General features: G+C 40.1%; 1 protein-coding gene across 5 annotated transcripts in view; it reads left to right on the forward strand.

The window, feature by feature from the left end:
* Positions 1–21,787, forward strand: part of LOC122560254 (3'-5' RNA helicase YTHDC2) — a 143,966-nt gene that overhangs the window by 60,693 nt on the left and 61,486 nt on the right. For all 5 annotated transcript variants that reach the window (XM_043710759.1, XM_043710748.1, XM_043710768.1 and 2 more), the window contains exons 12-14: positions 13,157–13,283; positions 16,796–16,861; positions 20,393–20,571. In XM_043710759.1, the coding sequence (XP_043566694.1) occupies positions 13,157–13,283; positions 16,796–16,861; positions 20,393–20,571 (372 nt within the window). The remainder of the gene's footprint in view (positions 1–13,156; positions 13,284–16,795; positions 16,862–20,392; positions 20,572–21,787) is intronic.

Genomic DNA, 21,787 nt, shown 5'->3' on the forward strand with positions numbered 1-21,787 from the left:
CCCCCCCCCCCCCCCCCCTCGCAGGCATGCGAGGTTGAGTCAAAATCAGACTCAAAAAAGAAAACACATCCTCTTTAGACAGGTCAGTTGCAATGCTTACAAATACTCTGGCTACACCTCTACAGTTACATACCACTCCAGACAACCCCCAGTTACTCAGTGACCTGTTACCCCTGGTACAATGACAGGATGAGATCCTCCTCTGAGATAATGTAAAATGTTAATGTCCTAATCCTGGGGAATCATTAAGCAGACGATTTCCTGACTCAGTGCTTTTCCCAAGACAATATAGGTGTGACACACCTCCAGGCAGAAAGCATTTCTGAATGGAAGACATTGAATTGAAAGTTTAACTTGACAATAGCAGGGGAGTGATGTCTAAATGAAGTGTAAATTACAATGGATAGTCGTCCGCATTCTTTCATGGCTTTCATCCCCACCCAATGACAGTGCAGTTTAACCCTTTAATATTACATTAATGTCCAGAGAGAGAGAGTCCCATTTAATCTTTTAACATTATACTGGGGCTTTTCTCAGTGGAACGAAGAAGGATGAGAGGTGACTTGATGGAGGTGTACAAGATGATGAGAGGCATACAGTAGATAGCCAGAGACTTTTTCCCAAAGTGGAAATGTCTATTAAGTGGGGATATAATTTTAAGATGATTAGAGGAAGGTATAGGGGAGATGTCAGAGATGAGTTCTTTACACAGTGATGGATGCGTAGAATGCACTGCCAGCAGTAGTAGTAGAGTCAGATACATTAGGGACATTTAAGCAATTGGATAAGCACGTGGAAGATCGTACAATGAAGGGTGTGTAGGTTAGTCTGATCTTAAAGTAGGATAAAAGGTCTGCACAACATTGAGGGCCAAGTGGCTTGTACTGTGCTCTATTGTTGTATGTTCCACCTTGGGTTCCTTCAACCACACAGTATCAACATCAATTTCACCAGTTTCCTCATCTCTCCTACCGCCATCCCATCCCAGATCCAACCCTCCAACTTGGCACTGTTCTCTTGAACTGTCCTACCTGTCCATCTTCCTTCCCACCTGTCCGGTCCACCCTCCACTCTGACCTATCACATCACGCCCCCACTTGCATCTACCTATCACCTTCCCAGCTCCTCTTCTCCCCCCCCCCCCTGCCCTTCCATGTATCTCCCAGCCAATCCCCTCTCCCCCACCAACATTCCTGATGAAGGACTTATGCCCAAAACGTCGATTCTCCTGCTCCTCAGATACTGCTTGACCTGCTGGGCTTTTTCAGCGCCACACTTTTTGCCCTCTGAACGCACCTAGCAAGCCACTTAGTTTGGGAACAGTTACTGATGGGCAACAAATGCTGGTGATGCCCACATCCTATGAAAGATTAAAGAAAAATTAATAATATGAATAGATACACAATCCTCTCTTCTTACAAAGAACCCTCCAGCATCTTCTAGGCACTAATTATTTTATAAATAGGATGCGTTTGGAACAGGTTCATCAGCTTGTTCCATTGTTCGTACCAAATAATGATTGATAATTAAAAACGAATTGAAGAAGGAGGAACTAGAAATATCCTTCTTCTGAATGCTGGTGGAGCCCAGCACACATTGTACTCTCTGCTACTTTCTCCCCACCTCCACCCTCCTCTAGCTTATCTCTCCACGCTTCAGGCTCACTGCCTTTATTCCTGATGAAGGGCTTTTGCCCGAAACATCGATTTCGAAGCTCCTTGGATGCTGCCTGAACTACTGTGCTCTTCCAGCACCACTAATCCAGAATCTGGTTTCCAGCATCTGCAGTCATTGTTTTTACCTCATCAGTATGAAGGTTGAAGCATGTGCAACAATCTTGAGCCAGAGGTACTGAATACCTGATGCTACTTTGCCTCCTGGTGTCCTTTTTGTCCCAGATGCCAACTTTGTCAATTTGATTCAAACCACTTGAGGTTAAGAAATGGCAGAATGCACTGATTAGATTAGATTAGATTACTTTACATTGTGGAAACAGGCCCTTTGGCCCAACAAGTCCACACCGACCCGCCAAAGCACAAACCACCCATACCCCTACATTTACCCCTTACCTAACACTACCCGGAGGAAACCCACGCAGACACGGGGAGAATGTGCAAACTCCACACAGTCAGTCGCCTGAGGCGGGAATTGAACCCGGGTCTCTGGCGCTGTGAGGCAGCAGTGCAAACCACTGTGCCACCGTACCGCCCACTGGATGCATCAAAAAATATTGACTCTGACAGAAACAGGCTATAGAACTGAAAACGTGTTCAGAATTATCCATGCTTCTAACCAATCTGTTTCAATTCAACTACAATGTTGGTGTCTCCTTAACAATGGTGGAAATTCAAGTTACCTACGTCTGCCAGTGGCATTAGTTTAAAGTAAAATGATTTTGGATTGTTTTAGACTCTGTCAGGATCACTTGGCTCCAGACTATGATTCATTCTGTGTCCAAGTGTAAGCGAAAGAACCAAGATAGAGTCATAGAGATGTACAGCACGGAAACAGACCCTTCAGTCCAACCCATTCATGCCGACCAGATATCCCAACCCAATCTAGTCCCACCTGCCAGCACCCGGCCCATATCCCTCCAAACCTTTCCTATTTATATACCCATCCAAATGCCTTTTAAATATTGCAATTGTGCCAGCCTCCACCACATCCTCTGGCAACTCATTCCATACATGTACCATCCTCTGCATGAAAAAGTTGCCCCTTAGGTCACTTTTATATCTTTCCCCTCTCACCCTAAACAGATGCCCTCTAGTTCTGAACTCCCCGTCCCCAGGGAAAAGACTTTGCCTATTTACCCTGTCCATGTCCCTCATAATTTTATAAACCTCTGTAAGGTCACCCTTCAGCCTCCGACGCTGCAGGGAAACAGCCCCAGCCTGTTCAGCCTCTCCCTATAGCTCAAATCCTCCAACCCTGGCAACATCCTTGTAAATCTTTTCTGAACCCTTTCAAGTTTCACAACATCTTTCCGATAGGAAGGAGGCACTCCAAGGTCTCTTTGTTCAGCAACACTCCCTAGGACCTTACCATTAAGTGTATAAGGCCTGCTAAGATTTGCTTTCCCAAAATGCAGCACCTCACATTTATCTGAATTAAACTCCATCTGCCACTTCTCAGCCCACTGGCCCATCTGGTCAAGATCCTGTTGTAATCTGAGGTAACCCTCTCGTGTCCACTATACCTCCACTTTTGGTGTTATTTGCAAACTTACTAACTGTACCTATTATGCTCGCATCCAAATCATTTATGCAAATGACAAAAAGTAGAGGACCCAGCACCGACTTGTGGCACTCCACTGGTCACAGGCCTCCAGTCTGAAAAACAACCCTCCACCACCACCCTCTGTCGAATGATTGACATTGAGGCAACATTTGATTGCCTGTGGCAGGAAGGAATAGAGAGCACAATCTTAAGAGTTAACAAACATAAGACTGTTTAATCGAGACTGTAAAAAAAAATAAAGCTTTGTATATAAATGCATGTAGCATTTGAAGCCAAACAAAAGGACTGAGCTTAAGTAGAAATAAATACAATCTGGAAACCATTTTAGAGATATGGTGACAGGATAACTTCAATATGGACTTGAATTTTGAAGGGTTCAGGACAGTTACAAAGGACAGAAAAGCAGGAAAAGGTGGTGGGATGGAGGGAGCTCTCTTAGTTAATTGTATTATTACCACAGTAGCGACGACTCAAATGCAGGAAACGAAGAGTTGGAAACAATTTGGCTAGAAGTGAAAAATAATAAAGGCCAAAAGTGGGAGTGATGTTTAGGCTGCTGAACAGTAGCTACTAAAAGGAAGAAATGTTAAGAGATTGTTGAAAAGGCAGAGCAATAATCTAGAGATATTTTAATTTATGTATGGACTAGAAAAATCAGATGGGCAAAGATAGCCTAGATGAGGCATTCAAAGAATGTTTTTATGATCGTCTTTTTTTAAGAACAGCATACTTTGGAGCCAACAAGAGATCAGGCTGTATATTATAGTTTTTTTTGTGCAATAAATTATAATTAATGATCACATTAGCAAAAGTGCACTTGGTGTAGTGTTGAGCTTAAAAATGATATGTTCAAACCAGACCACAGGCCGAATGCAAAGACGGCCTATTTGACTGGGAGGTGACCACATGACACTGAATTATCAGAGAGAACTGTCTTGTCGTGCAATTACATAGGGCCACCTGGATTTGATTTTCAGTTGGTTTTGAAGGTTGGAAAAGCACTGCAATCATTACAAAATGGAGATTCGGCATGTAATCTTAGATTCAGAATAGTAGCCTCTCAACCGACTTTTCTCCATCTGAGGGGTTCACAAGATTGGTGCCATGGATTCTGAGATAGAGCTCTGAGTACCATTCACCAAAGTTCTTGATGGAGAGAAGGCAGTGTGAGACTCAGTTGTTTGGTATTTATATGTATATCATGTAGTTTAAGACAATAGATTTACTGATTAGTTTACGTATAGCTCTAACATTAAGTAGATTACGCTAATAAATTTGTGTCCTATTAAAGTGCGTGTTTTTTTTTGTATTAGTTTTGATCAGACCTTAAACTGTCTTAAAGATACTTTCACCCTAACAATACAGGTAGCAATGATCGTAATACGATTGAGATTTGCATTTAGTTCGAGGGAGAAAGGAGTGGTTCCTTCATTATATTTAAAAATTTGAGTAAGGACACTTATGAGATCATGAAATTGGACATGGCTAAAGTGAATTGGCAAATTAGGCTAACAGATTGCTATTGTGTCTCTATTGGCCAGACATTTAAGGGGAGATTTCAGAATATACAAAACAGATCCATTCCATGAAATTAGACAAGTACCAAGGGATGGATTCATCCTCCATGGTAAGCTAGAAATTTTGGTATCAAACTAAAAGAAAGAGCATATATATATTTGTGCAACAGTACAAAGGGGCAAGTTGGAAGATTGAACAGAATACAAAAACATAGGAAAGGAAGACCAAAAAATTAATTGAAAGCAAAGTTGCAATGTGAATGTGGCTAGTCAGAAATATAAAAATAAATGGTAAGTTTTTTAAATAAATATTTAAAGAGGAGTAGAGTTGACAAGATGAGAGTTGGTTCTATAGAAGGTGAGACTGGAGAATTAATAATGGAAAATAAGGAAATAGCAAATGAAAAGATATTTTGCATCATTCCTCACTAAAGAGGATATGTGTAACATCTCAAAACCAGTGATAAGTTGGGAAATAGAGGGGAGGGACAAACTCTAGGAAAATCACAATCACCAGAAAAGTGATACTGAATAAATCATTGGAGCTATAGCTGATCATCATTCCTGATTAAAGGGCTTTTGCCCGAAACGTCGATTTTCCTGATCCTTGGAGCTGTGCTTTTCCAGCCACACTCTAATCTTGACTATAGCTGATAAGTGCCTGGTTTAGAACAAACAAAAAACAAAGAACAGAACAGCGCAGTAACAGGGCTTTTGGCTGACCAAGACTGTGGCAACACATGGCACATTTCTAAACTAAATACCCCTGTATTTCCTGCCTAATCTTATCTGTCAAGATGCCTCTTAAACATTACAATTGTATCTGCTTCACATCTCCCCTGCAATGCATTCAAGCACCAACCATCTTCTGTGTAAAAATCTTGTCTTTCACATCTCCTTTAAACTTACCCCCATTTACCTTAAATCTGTGCCCCCTACTAATTGAAAATGCTTCTGGTGGTTTCATCCTAGGATCTTAAAAGAAGCAGCTAGCAAGATGGTTGATGCTTTGCTTTGATTTTAATTTTCCAAAACGCTATTGCTTTGAGGCTAGCCCAATAGACTGAGAAGAAGAAGTGGTGAACAACTCATAATTAAAGAAACTATTTCAAGGGCATTTGTTACTTTGAGAAGACACACTGGTTAGCAGCTGAAACAGGATTACCGACTGAGGAAAGCAGCAGGAACCTGGAAGCAGCAGAAAGGCAATTTCAGCACTTCATTTAGAAGCTGATAATAAACAGTGGGCAGAAGGAAAAGAAAAGCCAGCCATGAAAGAGCTAAGAAAGAAATTTAAACTGCTATATAAAATCAAGATGGGAACATTTGAAAATGTATTTAAGCTGAAAACAAGAAAATTCGATTTATGAAGGAATCTTGCAGGAAAAAGAAAAGTCAGAAAGATTTCAAAACACCAAACTTCGACAATTAAGCTACTATTTTAGCTTAGATTACTTACAGATTAGATTTTTTACTTATCAACAAATTCACACCAACCCTCCGAAGAGCAACCCACCCAGACCCCTTCACCTAACACGATAGGCAATTTAGCATGGCCAATTCACCTAACCTGCACATTTTAGGACGGTGGGAGGAAACCGGAGCACCCGGAGGAAACCCGCGCAGACATTGGGAGAATGTGCAGACTCCACACAGACAGTTGCCTGAGGCGGGAATTGACTCCGGGTCTCTGGCGCTGTGAGGCAGCAGTGCTAACCACTGTGCCACCGTGCCGTCCAGACCACGGTGAGAAGATTTGCAAAGTCTGCAGCCAGAAAACTTTATTTTACAATTTGTATGGAAAAAGTGGATTAGATAATAAAAGGAAGAAGTAGAAACACAGGAAGAAGTAGAAACTCTACCTTGGCTACAGAAGGTGAAAACCCCTCGAAGGAATGGCGAGCCACCATTTTGACTGGTAAAAGTGGTGTGAAAAACTTCAAAAAAGGCAGAAGACCCAGTAAGCAGAATGGAGGTACAGAAGCACAATAAACAGATTTTAAACAGTTTAAAAGCTGTAACTTACTACTGAATAGCTAATAACACAACTTAAAGCTTTATTGAAGAATTAAACAGAGTATTACAGAACTTTGAATTAAAATGTCTAGCACATACAGGAAATACTTCAAAATGGCTATGATATAGTGTGTAGCAAGCTGTACAAGCATTCAATTTAAAACACTTAAAGGCAAGCTTAAAGAACAGTTTTAAAATCATTTTTATCTGATAGAGATTTAAAGTAGGTTTACAGTCATAAAATGAATCTTATTGAGAAGAAATTTAAAATATTACTATTGGAAGGGGTCATCAACAGTGCTATCAAGCAGCACCTGCTCAGTAACGCCTAGTTTGGGTTTCGCCAGGGTCACTCAGCTCCTGATCTCATTACAGCCTTGGTTCAAACATGGACAAAAGATCTGAATTCCAGAGGTGAGGTGAGAGTGACCACCCTTGACATCAAGGCCATATTTGACCAAGTATGGCATCAGGGATCCCTTGCAAAACTAGAATCAATGGGTAACAGGCGGCAAACACTCCACTGGTTAGAGTCATACCTGGCACAGAGGAAGGTGGTTGTGGTTGTGGAGTGTCAGTCATCTCAGCTTCAGGACGTCTCTGCAGGAGTCCCTCAAGGTAGTGTCCTAGGCCCAACAATCTTCACTTGCTTCATCAATGACCTTCCCTCTGCCGTAAAGTCAGAAATGGGGATGTTCGCTGATGATTTGATTGCAAGGTATTCAGCACCATTTACAACTCCTCAGACACTGAAGCAGTCTGTGTTCAGATACAGCAAGATCTGTGCAATATCCAGCCTTGGGCCAACAAGTGGCAAGTAACATTTGCACCAGACAATGACCATCACCAATAAGAAACACTCTAACCACAATCCCTTGACATTCAACGGTACTACCATCACTGAATCCCTCACTGTCAACATCCTTGTGGCTACCATTGACCAGAAACTCAACTGGACTCACCACATAAACACAGTGGCTACACGAGCAGGTCAGAGACGAGGGGTACTGTGGTGAGTAACTCACTTCTTGACACCCCAAAGTCTATCCACCATCTACAAGGCACAAGTCAGGAGTATGTGGAATACAGAGGAACCTCGATTACCTGAACAAGGTGTGTGGGCGCTATTTCTTTCGGATAATTGATTATTCGATTTGACCTTAAACAGGGGAAGCCATACTGATCAAACGCTGTGCTGTACAGGAGTTTGTTTAAATCTATAATTTTGAGTCTGCTATTTAAACAAATCTTTGCATTCTGCAAATTGCAGGTTAAACTGAGAAGGACTAAACCCTTACCCTCACACAAATATACGAAATCCCAGCATTAAACAAAGTCCCGAGCTTTTATAATCATGAGCGATTGTCAGTTTCTGTGAACTCAGTATCGCAATAGAAAGACAGAAGCACTGCCTTGCGCAGGCATTGACTTTCTCTGCCATTTTTTTTCATCAATGGCCCAGTAAAGTGACAGGAATAAAACACTAACCTTTGCAAAGGGCTGTGTAACTAATCCTCACGTAAAAAATATCCAGTCGCTGATGCTTGAGCTGCTTGTGTTTCTTTGTTTTTGTCAGCGTTTTCATGTTCTTCAGCACACGTAATCCAAATACACTTCCCTCTTTGATGTAACGTTTTTGTGGGACGTTGCGATCTTCAGATAATCCACAAATTCAGACAATCGAGATTCCTCTGTACTCTCCACTTGGCTGGATGGGTACAGCTCCAACAATACTCAAGAAGCTTGCCACCATCCAGGACAAAGCGACCCGCTTGATTGGCACCACATCTACAAACATTCAATCCCTCCACCACTGGCACTCAGTAGCGGCAGTGTGTACTATTTCCAAGATGCACTGCAGAAATTCACCAAATATCCTTAGACAGCATTTTCCAAACCCACGACCACTTCCATCTAGAAGGACAAGGGTAGCAGCTACTTGGGAACACCATCACTGCAAGTTCCCCTCCTCACCATCCTGACTTGGAAATATACCACTGTTCCTTGACAGTTATTGCGTCAATATCCTAGAATTCCTTCCCTACTGGCAGTGTGGGTCAATCCATAGCAATTCCTCCCTATTGGCAGTGTGGGTCAACCCACAGCAATTGGACTGCAGCAATTCAAGAAGGCAACTCCCCACCACCTTCTCAAAGGCAAAAAGTGATGGGCTACAAGTACTGGCTAGCTAGCGATGCCCAAAGTCCCACAAATGAATTAAAAAAAAAAGAGAGCACATTCAACATCAAAGAGCATAAACAACTTAAGGTTGGACTGAGGCTGGATCTTTAAATTTATTCAAGGCTGAGTTAATTAAATATTTGATAGACCGGAGAGCTGCAGACAGTTAACTGGAGATGGGGCCAACACACAAATCAGCTGTAATCTTATTGAGTAGTAGAGCAAGCCTGAATTGTCAAATGGTTTACTCCTGCTCCAACACCTATATACCTAGGTTAGTGATGATTTACCTGCTTCATGATTTCTAGCCTCTGACCAGCTCTTGTTGCCGCAGTATTTATGTGGCTAGTCCTTTTCAGTTTTTGGTCAATGGTGACCTTCGGGATGTTGTTAATGGGGTACTCGGTGATGGTAATATCTTTGTCAAGGGGCAATCGTTTCCTATTAGAAATGGTCATTTTGTGTTGTGAATATTACTTTTCACTTGTTACCCCAAGACTGATAATGACTAGATCTTGCTACATTTGGACATAGACTGCTTAATTATCTGAGGAGTCACAAATGATGCTCAACGTTGTGCAAACATTGAACATCTCCACTTATGACCTTATGGAGGGAAGGTTATTGATGAAGTAGCTGAAGATGATTGGATTTATAACGCTATCCTGAGGAACTACTGTAGAGATAGCCTGGAGCTGAGATTACTGACCTCCAACTGACCTGACAACCATCTTCTTACCTGCCAGGTATGACTTTAACCAGCGGAAAGTTTGCCCCGATTCCCAATGACTCCAGTTTGCATGGTGGGGCAGACTATGAGGCTGGAACTAATAAGAATTTCTAAAGAAGGATACTGAGAAAATCGAGCAATTTTAATCCTCATCCAAATTGAAGAAATCAAATTGGCATAGAAGGCCTTGAGGATGAATTCAGAATCTTCAAGGCAATTTCCTACATGTATTGAGGAGCCAACCAGGGAACTGGCTCTTTTGATCAAGTAATGCACATTGAGCACATTGAATTATTAACATATTTTTTAAAAAATCCTCAAGCGAAGAATCATTATTACGTTGTGGAATTTAATGTTCCTTTTGAGGGTGAGAAAGTTGAATCTGAAATTAATGCTTTAAACTATGAAACAAGCATTGGTGAAAGTGGACTGGGATGACAGATTAAAAATTGAGAGGGTAATGATCAGTAGTACACCTCTGTGGCAATATTTCATAACTCTCAACAGTGTCGTTCTTTTCTCATTTTAATAAATAATGAAAAGGATGCATTATTTGTGACTGACTAAGAACGATGAGAATGAAAGAAAAAATGAGGTAGCAGCAAATAAATTATAACAATCTGCAAAAAATAATTAAAAGAAACACCCAGTTTCTACAAGTGCCTAAAAAGGAAGAGCGTAACTAGAATAAACTTGGGAGATAACATCAGTGAATTGATAATATGGCAAACTGAGGAACGACTGAATAAATAATTTGTATCTGAGATCATTGTATAAAACACAAAAATATCTCAAGGGGAAATGAAACAGAGTAACTTATCACTAGAAAAATTATACTAGGCAAATTAATAGTACTAAATGTTGACGTCCCCAAGTCCTAATGGCTTATGTCATTTGTCAAGGCTGCAGAAAAAGTAGATTCATTGGGGATAATCTTTCAAAATTCAGAAGATTATAAGGAAATTTCAATGGATTAAAAACTGCATGTAAGGGCTGGGTTTTCCCTAAGCAAAAAAGGAAGGGTGGTGAATGTTGGGGGAGTGGAGAAACACTGGACCGGTAATTAGACCAACTAGCCTAACACTGGAATCCATAATTGAAGTAATAGTAGAGTGGGAAGGACACTTAAAAAATCACAATGCAATCAAGCAACATTGTTTTATCAAGGCAACCTGTACAAAAGTCTCAAAAATCCTGCATAGGGATAAAGGTAGTCTAGGTGAGTGGCTAAAATTTGGCAGGTGGAGTGTAATTTGGGAAAATGGGAGCTTATTCTCTTTCGTCAGAAATATAGAAAAACAAAGGATTGTTTAAATTGATAGATTGCAGAATGCTGTGCTATAGAGGAATCTGAAACTCTTAACTTGAAGCACAAAAAGTTAGAAACATTGAAAATAGGAGCAGAAGTAGGCCATTTGGCCCTTCAAACTCGATCATCATTCAATATGATCATGGCTGATCATCCAACTCCGTACCCTTTTACTGCTTTCTCCCATTCCCTTTGATTTCTTTAGTCCTAAGAACTATTTCCAACTCCTTCTTGAAAACTTTCACTATTTTGCCCTCAACTACTTTCTGTGGCAGGGAATTCCACAGGCTCACCATTCTCTGGGTGAAGATCTTTCTCATTAATCTGCAGGGACAGCCAGGAGGACAAATGGAACATTGGCCAGAAAAGAGAAGTTTTGCCACAAACTATATTTAGTCTTGTTTACTGTTTTGGCCTCCTGACTTGAGCATGCTCGCTTTTGGAGGTAGTTAGGTGATGTTGATTTCTCTGATGAAGGGTTGTCTTATGAGGAAGATTGAGCAGTTTAGGCCTATATTCATCGGAGTTTAGAAGAATGCGTAATGATCTCATAGAAACATGTAAGATTTTGAGGGTGCTTGTCAGGATCCTCCTAAGGGAATCCTCAATAGGGCATGGTTTCAGAAAAAAATATTTTATTTAGGATGGAGATGAAGAGGAATGTATTTTCTTCAGATTGGAATTCTTTACCTCAGAGCTGTGAAAGCTCAATTGTCAAGTATGTTTGAAGTTGAGACTGATTAAATTGTTAAACAATGGGTAGTGAAGGGTTGTGAGCAAGGGTAGGAATGTAGATTTGAGGTCAAGCTTAGATCAATGATTTTGTTGAATGTTGGAGGAAATTCAAGGGACCTGTGACCTTTTCCTGCTCAAATATCTTATGCTCTTGTATGGTTTACTATCCACATCTGAGAGTTTGGGTTCAACTCAGACAGAATGAGGAGATGGCTAGGTCAACAACTAACTTCAGGCTTGGCCTTCTTTTATGATAGTTTGTTATATATTAAGACTAAAGATTACAATACATGGTATTCAGAGATATACCAGGCTTTAATATTACAAGTACATTTTTGAAAGACTAGTTCATAAACTCTACCCCTGATGCTAGTCAGTCTGCTTAACATGCCACTTTGCATCTGTTTCTAAATTTCACATGCCTAGATCTCCATATATTTTTCTCTTTTCTCTCTTCCCTCTTTAAATTTGCCCACCATATGCTGTTCAGGTCCTGTGAGGAGTTGTTCTGTGACATCATTACAGAGTTACTTCCGAGACCTAAGATTTGCTACCTCTGAAGGCTTAAAATCAAAAATGGAAATTGCTGTGTGGTGTCAATATGTAACTGCTACCTGGAACCATGGTTTCTTAACTCCCATATTGAAATTAAATTAATGATTGCATAGCACCAATAGTTGCAGCCTTTGCAAAATTCCAATTGCAATTCAAGTTTGATAAATGAAATGGAAGGATTTTTACATTTAGAAACTTTCTACCAAAATTACAATTAATGTTTCAGCAATTCTTTATTCTTTTGGGATTGTGTTTTTCCTGACCAGGCATTTGTTGCCTATCCCTAATTGCCTTTGAAGTGATGAGCTTACTTTCAGAGGACATTTAAGAGTTAACCATATTGTTGTGGATTTGGAGTCAAATGTAAATCAGATCAGGTAAGGATTGCAGATTTCTTTCAGTAAAGGAGCTTAGTGAAGCAGATGGGTTTTTTTTAATGAGATTAGATGATAGATCCCATGGTCACCATTGTTGAAACTAGCTTCATATTTCAGTTTTATTATTTAAATTCCATTAGCAGTGAATTTTGAACCTAAAGCATTGCCTGGGGATTTGGTATAACCAGTCTAGCCACATCACTATGCCGCAATGCATCCTTAATGTTTCTATGGCCTCTATGACTGAAATAAAAACAGGAAATCTGCTCTGTTTCCCCATTGCATCAGCCCTCTGTTTTGGATATAATTATATTTTTTAAGCCAAGTACCAGCATGAGTTGCATTTCAATAATATCTTATTTGCTTAAAGCATTTTATAAGAACACACATTTCAGAGAAGATTTGTTAGAGAAGACACATTTCATAGCTGGAATTGGGTGTTTATTCTATAATTCTACAGTGTATTAACATTTGACTCATAAGTTGCTTTTTTTAGTTGACTACAGGCACAGTGAAACAAGCGCTACACCCTTAATGATAGCAGCAGGTCGGGGCTTCCTCAGTCAAGTGGAGCAGCTACTCAGCATGGGAGCAAATGTCAGTGTTAAGGCTTCCAATGGCTGGTAAGGGAATTGGTTTCTTTCTTTTCTTATGCCTTAGTGATTTATTAATTAAGTTAACCATTTTTTTTGTTCATACACTAATTTGATTATTCCTGCATTGGAGTTGATTTAAATATGGATTATGTTTGCACAACTTTTGCAGGCTGGAAATAATTATGCTAAATTAAGCAGAAAACAAATGTTTTCAGTTATAATCTGGCGATGGAAGTTTGGGTCTTGGGAACCTAGACAGGTCTGGATGTATGTTTGCTTGCTGAGCTGGCAGGTTCGTTTTCAGACTTTTTGTCACCATTCTAGGTAACGTTATCAGTGAGCCTCCGGATGGAGCATTGGTGGTATGGCCTGCTTTCTATTTGTTTCGGTTTCCTTGGATTGGTGATGTCATGTCCAGTGATGACATAATTTCCTGTGGTGATGTCATTTCATGTTCTTTTTCTCGGAGGTGGTGAATGGAATCCAAGTCCGTGTGTGTTAACAGAGTTCCAGTTGGAATGCCATGCTTCTAGGAATTCTTGTGTGTGTCTCTGCTCGGCTTGTCTGAAGATGGATGTGTTGTCCCAGTCAAAGTGGTGTCCTTCCTCATCTGTATACCTCTGCCAACCATTCAACCCAAACTTTGGGTCCGCTACATGGATGACACCTTTGTCATCACAAAACTAAACAAATTAGAAGAAACCTTCAAGACCATCAATAATACCCTTACTGGCATGAAATTCACTAAAGAGGAGGAAAACGACAACAATCTGCCATTCCTAGATGTCGCAGTTGAACGAACAACTAATGGGGAACTTGAAACCAGCGTCTACAGGAAAACAACACATGCAGACCAATTACTGAACTACAGAAGCTATCATCCCAAAATCCACAAACAAAGCTGCATTAGAACATTATTTCAACAAGCCACCACACACCAAAGCACAGAGGAACTATGAAGAGCAGAGGAAAATCTACACAGTGTATTCAAAAAGAATGAGTACCCAATGAGCACAGTCCTCAGATTTCTCAGCAATAAACCCCAACAAGCAGACAAAACACATCCAGAAACCCTAGCCGTTCTCCCCTACATCAAAGAAATCTTAGAAATGACTGCCAGACTACTTGGACCTCTTGGAATCATGGTAGCCCACTAACCCACCAACACGCTAATACAGCAGCTAATGAACTTGAAAGACCCAATACAGGCAACAAGCAAAACTAATGTCATTTACAAAGTACCTTGCAAGAATTGTAACGAACACTACATTGGACAAACAGGCAGAAAACTAGCCACCAGGATACATGAGCATCAACTAGCCACAAAAAGACATGACCCATTCTCACTAGTATCCTTACTTACATATGAGGAAGGACACCACTTCGACTGGGACAACACATCCTTCCTAGGACAAGCCAAACAGAGATACGCACGAGAATTCCTAGAAGCATGGCATTCTAACTGTAACTCTATCAACAAATACATTGACTTGGATCCCATTTACCACCCCCTGAGAGAAAGAACAGGAGGTGGCGTCACCAACTCAAGGAAACTGCAAGACACAAATGGAAAGTGGGCCACAACACCAGTGTTTCATCTGGAGGTTTACTGATGATGTTACCTAGAATGGTGGCAAAATATCTGAAAACAAACCTTCCAGCTCAGTGAGCAAACCTACATCATGAACCTCAACCTGAGCTACAAATCTTAAAACTCGCTAGACAAGTCTGCTTGTCAACTGAGAGGTTTTATTCATTGATACTTAGTCAATTGCTGTGGGAAAGAGAAACTTTCAGCCTTTCATGAAATTAGTACATTATTAGAATTTTATTAGTATTCAAACAAATTAAATTGTATCAATAAATAAGCCTTTTGCATTCAACTACAAAGGGGGAATTGTGTAAAGCAGCTGCAATAACTTACTCTTAACAGGAGCGTTATTTAGCAAAATTGTACACTGGATGTCAGAAGTAGTACCTGTGTTAGGGCAGATGGCAAAGGTTTGATTAAAGAGGTAGATTGATTGACTACATCAAAGGAGGAGAGAGGTTGCTAAGCAGACATTTAGGGAAGAAATTTCAGTTTAGGGCCTAGGCAGATGAAATCACAGCCACCGTTGATGGAGTTGTGTAGGCATGTTATTGAGCAAGAGTTGGAGAAACGCAGAAATGATAAACCATTGTAGAGCTGAGAAGGTTACAGATGTAAGGAGGAGCAAGTCAATGGAGGATTTGAAAATGAAAGTAGGAAGTTTAAAATTGAAATATGGCTTAACCAGGGGCTAACACAAGTCAGTGAATACAAGGGATGGGCAAACCAGAACTTTGAATGAGGAAGGAAATGGACACCTGATTTGTATAATCTGAACTTTGTGGAATTACGTCAATGTCATACTGTGTCAAAATTGGTATCAGCATTGTTGTTGAACACGTACAAACAGCTAATTCCTTTATCAATGTAACACTTTCTTTCATACGTTGAAGATGTGATACGTTAATGGCACGTAATGTGAGGAGAACTTCTATGTAATTCACACACCTGTCTGTCTGACCTGTCTACCATTCAGGAACAGGAGCAGATTATGTTTATAGTTCATAGAATCCCTATAGTGTGGAAACAGGCCATTTAGCTCAACAAGTCCAGACTGACCCTCTGAAGAGTAATCCTCCCAGACCCATTCCCCTACCCTACCACTCTACATTTACCCCGACCTACCTACACATCCCTGAACACTATCTGCCATGAATTTAGAATGCAACTGACCTGAATCTTTTCTCTGACCTCCTTTTGATCTGTAACCCTTCACACCCTTGCATAACAAAATCTATCAATGTCAAGTTTTGACATGTTTCAAAATTCACCTTGCTTCAATATCTGTGCAAAGAAGAGCTTATTGATTCACTTATGAAAGTTTTAACTCTGCTAAGACTGTGCCCTATTCTGGTCTTGCTACGAACTTCATTGGTTGTGAATATGTTGATATATTTCAGTACCTCCACTAATTAGAGAATTGATTCCTTGCACAGATGTGCAAATAAAATCATATTTATTTGTTCTTGCAAATGATGTTTGTCAACGCGCCAATATTTTCTAAAACACTTTTTCAGCTATAAATTACTAATGACAAAAAGTGTTTCCTAATTAAAAGAAAAGAACTGTGGACATTGTAAAACAAAAATGGAAATTGATGAAAAAGCTCAGCAGGTCTGGAGAGAAATCAGAGCTAAAAGAACTAATTAAAAGGAACTTTTCCAGCCCTAAATAAGAGAAATGTGGCCAGTTAAAGCAATCAAAATGAATTCCGTAACTTCTAATTGATCCGATTACAGGTCCGTGTCGTTTAGACTTTGCTTCCATTCCTTAGTGGTAAATATAACATGCCAATAAATGTTCTTTTGTATATATTTTACTGGGATACATCAATAAACTTTCCTTTAAAATTTTTTACTCCTCTTGGATAGGAGGCAAAGGTGGCCCTTGAAGCTATCTTTATAGTGCCCTGTGCTTCACAACTAATTTGTTTTTTCAATATTTCCAGGATAGCTTTGGACTGGGCTAAACGATTTGGTCAAAGTGACATTGTAGATCTTCTAGAATCTTTCAAGTAGGTACAGAAATTAACTGTTGTTGCAATATAAATCTGTTAATCACCTTCATATGAGAGAGCCAATCTAATAAATGTATTGCAATAAAATATCCCATTTTTCAACCTTGGAAAATGTATGTTCATGCAAAAATGCAATAAATGATAGTGCTGGTATTAAACTTAGGTTTTGAAGGCTAATAGTGCATCTGTCCCAATTCTTGAAGGTGGACGTGAAGACAGAGGTCATAAATCTGTGAAGGGCCAGGAAAACCTTGATAACTACTCTTAGAAGGAACTGGGAGCAAGTGACTAGGAATGCCAACTCATAGAGTATGAACAGGAGTATTTAGTGACCTAATGGCCAGTGTCAGTGCGTACACCCTTTATGTGACATCTACCCACCAGCACAAGTGTGGTATGCCCTTATAAGTACACCAACTAATGATACCAACTGCACCCCTATCCATTATGTTCCTGCATACCTTCAGCTATTCAATTGTGGCATAAGGACTCAAACACAGTAGTGCCGTTATGTAGAGCAAAGTGCCATGCAAAAGAAAAGATGGAAGACAGTGAAGTTTATATCTCTTGATCCCTACATAGAGAATAGTTTCTGAATTTTCATGCTGCAGCATCCAGTTACTGAGAACATCAAAGATAATGGCATGTTCTAGCTTTATGCCCCTTTTAAATTGTCAGTTCAGCTTTATTATGCTATCATGCATAATGAACAATTTTCAGATGTTACCATGGACCTTTTTCTTCTCACCCAATGCCCCTCCTTCACACTGACCTTCCCCTTTTGAGTTATGACTTTTGGTAATCCAAGAACTGCCACCCTCACAGCAACAGGAACCCATGGAGAAAGAGGAAAGTGCGCAACAATGTAGCATTAATGAAGTTGGTCCAGCATTTCACCACCTGAAACTTGAAGCCACCAGTTCATACCCTTCATTGCACTTATTTTGAAGGTTAGTATGGATCAGCACATGGAGAGTCACCACATACAAGTGTACAGTAACCAGGCCTGAAGTAAGAAGTGGTTTGTTTGCTATCCTATCACAAAGGGAGGACAAAGTGGAAAGGTTCTTTTGTAGAGAACTCTGAGGACCTAGTTGGAGTGGCATACAGGAGATCGTTGAATTGGCATGCATACCACAAGTAGCTTGTCTTCTGTCACTAGGGATCCATTTCCAAGTTGGCAGAAGTTATGGCATTGCCCTTGCAAGCCTCCGCTTCGTCTCCCTGTTATCCTACAGACTCAAAGACATCCAAGTGCTGTCCCCATACAAATTACAGCCTTTGTGTACTTAGACACTTACTCTTCTACCATTCCCCTGAGAATACTCTTTCTGGAATGTACAGGAAGTCTCCAAAACAACTCCTAAAATACTTGCCAACAGAGCATCCCTTATCGCACCATAGCTGGGAATATCTTGACATGCAATTTTCTTACACTGCTCTCTGTCTGAGGAAATCCTCCCAGAGGTAGAGTAGCTTTTAACCTTTCAGGGGAATCTCTAAAGTGATCTTTGCCAGATACATCCAAGTAAAGTGTCAAGGACAGCACATGCACCCTTCATTGCACTCTGATCTGACCAATGCATTTGATTCATGACGTTTTGTAAAATGTAGATTTGCATGTTCATGTAACTTGTTCACAATTCTGGAATTGTTCCATAATATGAAAAATAAGTATAGGAGTGGGAAAATTAAAATCTTCAATACCCAGACTGTTGTCATACAAGTTTGTGCAATAGCCCCCATATCGTTTACAATCTATCTAGTAGTGATTGACCACATTATCAAAGATGAACTGACCTTTGGTGTCGGCATTAAATGCTGCCCAATGAAAAACTGCTCATCCCCTATTGTCTCATTGACAAAGTTGGACTGCCGAACAGAGACATACGTGAATTTGTATTAAACTGCGGTCAGGTTTGCAAGCGACTCTTGATCTCTCAATTTTGCCTGTCCTTGATCATGACTAAAATAAAACTTGTGTATCAACACACACCTGGCCAGCTAAATAATCCAAACCCTATATATGTTGAAGGAGAGACTCTAGCATATATTAAGTACCTCCCATATCCTGTGAGCTGCCCCTTTCAAAAAGATAAGTATTGACAAAGACAACAGCAAGTCTTTGAGGAAGAGCTTTGCAAATCAACATAAGTCCTGGTGTACAGACCTGTTGTTGCCATATTCCTGTATAACAGTGAGACCTGGCCTAAACGTCAGTGACACCTAAGCACACTAAAAATATCACATCAGTCATGACTCACTGCATCCTCCTGTTGCAATGAGAGGACCATTGAATGAATTATAGTGGCCTTCCTGAAACCAGCTCCACAAGCATTGAGGCAAAACTCCTGAAATATCAATTTCAGTGGGCTAACCACTGTATTACACCAGTTCTTTATCCTCAGATCAGTTGGCATAGGGGTAGGGATTCCGATGAGGTAGTGGAGTCCATAGGGTAAGATTTGCTTCCTCCTTTTTCCCCTCTGCTACACTCTTGACTCATTGTTTAAAAAGTTGTTACTCTAAATATTGATGGACAAGTGTTTCTGCTGCCCGGTCCTGTTTTCTCAACTTTTATATGACCAAATTTCCAGGAGATGATGAGCAAAACACAGACCACTTTTTTAAAAAAAATTCATGTGATGAGTGCATTGCTGACGAGGTTGGCACTTATTGCCTTTCCCAGAGGGCAGTTAAGAGTCAACTCCTTGAAGCTCTTTTTGAAGCACTGAGGTATTGACATTAACGATTGGTAGCAAGCTTTACCCAATCATTCAAAATAGTGTCAACTTGTCCACTGATCAGAGAGTCGAGAATCTGGTCTGGTCAGTTAACTAGAGACCCGTGACTGAAATTCACTGTTTCCTTTTAATTGAGGGGTAGCCCTTACTGTTTCATTATAATACTTGCCTATCAACCATTTCTGTTATTTTGAGATTCTCATGTCAAGTTCTGTGCTAGCTAGTTGTCCTTTTAATCACTCATTGTCTTTTAAATAATGCTTTCTTGTGTATTTTCAGACACTGCATAATTGTAAACTAGTGATGGTAAAACTATTTTAGATTAGAGTCGATTACTTACAGTGCGTAAACAGGCCCTTCGGCCCAACAAGTCCACACCGACCCGCCAAAGCACAACCCACCCAGACCAATTTCCCCTACATTTACCCCTTCACCTAACACTACGGGCAATTTAGCATGGCCAATTCACCTAACCTGCACATTTTTGGACTGTGGGAGGAAACCGGAGCACCCGGAGGAAACCTACGCAGACTCCACACAGTCAGTTTAGTGTTTAGATTACTTTACAATGTGGAAACAGGCCCTTCGGCCCAACAAGTCCACACCGACCCGCTGAAGCGCAACCCACCCATATTGGACTGTGGGAGGAAACCGGAGCACCCGGAGGAAACCCACGCAGACTCCACACAGTCAGTTTAGTGTTCTTGAGTAGTTTAAAACAGTTTATGCAATTATGCAATTTATTAATATTTAATAGTGCTAATATTTTAATTTTGTTCACCAGTTCTTCAATAGATTTAGGAAATTTGGATGAGTGTGTCCTGGTCCAGTCAAACGGTGGTGAGTTAAGTCAAGAAGATAAAGATGTTTTAAGTGTCTACCACCACAGCTTTGATGATGAAAAGGTTGACCTGGATCTAATTATGCACCTTCTTTATAACATTTTTCAGAGCTCTGATGATGGTAAGACATTGGTTTGAGAATCGCTAATATTTCTTTTCAAACTGCTCATCATTTTATTAGTACAATTAACCTACAACTACTGTATACATTACACTAGATTTTGTCTGTTCAAATAGTATGGAAAAAATGTGGAACTATCTGGTTAAACTAGGTAAAACTATAAAAGCATAGGAATTTCTATAATATTTTTGATAAGGAAAGGAATTGACAAATTGAGCATTGGTCCAATAAGAAGTGAGACTGAAGAATTGCTGTCAGAAAGGATATGGTAAATGAGGCAGACAGGTAGTTTGCATTGCTCTTCATTATAGAGGATACACCCTAGAAGCAACTACATATCAGGAATGGAAGGCAAGGAGGAGCTCAAAAATGATAATTAATAGAGAAGTGGTATTGAGTAAATTGTTAGAACTGTGGGCCAAGTGTTGAGGTCCCAATTGACTTCATTCTAACGGTGATATGTTGGTATTAATTTTCCAAACATCCCTAAATTTGAGAAGGGCACCATCAGATTGGAAGATAGCAAATGTAGCTCATTTTTATATAAAAAGAGGAGACAGAAAGCAAACTATGGACGAGTCAGCTTAACATCTGTCATAGGGAAAAAGTCAGAAGCTGTTACTGAAGAAGTTATAGCAGGACACAGGGCAAATTCACGGTAATTAACACAGTCAGCATAGTTTTGTAAAGAGAAAATTTTGTTAATCTATAATGTATTGTTGAAGTAATGTGTGCTATGAACAAAGTGGAGCTGGTGGATGTATTACACCTAAATTTCCGGAAAACATTTGATAAAGTGCCATGTCAAAGTTGTTACAGAAAATAAAAGTTCCACATCCACGGAGTGTCAGCTTTCGTTTGGATAAAAGATTGGCTGCATATCAAGAGGCCAGAAGTAGGGCATAAATTGGTCTTTTTCAGATTAACGAGATGTCACAAATGGTGTGCCACAGAAATCTGTTCTGGGATCTGCACTTTTACAAATACTATAAATGACTCTGAAGAGATGCGAGGTATGGTTGTCAAATTTGTTGATGACAGAACAATAGTTGGTAACGTAAGTTGTGAACATAAAGGAGCTACAAAGGATACAGATAGGTTAAACGAGTGAACAAACTGTGGCAAATAGAGTATCATGTGGAAAAACATCTGAACTGAGAAACTATAAATTTCAGATGCAGAGGGATCTGAGTGTCCTAGTGCATATATTGTAAAA

This window comes from Chiloscyllium plagiosum, chromosome 2, assembly GCF_004010195.1.
Source record: "Chiloscyllium plagiosum isolate BGI_BamShark_2017 chromosome 2, ASM401019v2, whole genome shotgun sequence".
NCBI classification, from domain to species: Eukaryota; Metazoa; Chordata; class Chondrichthyes; order Orectolobiformes; family Hemiscylliidae; genus Chiloscyllium; species Chiloscyllium plagiosum.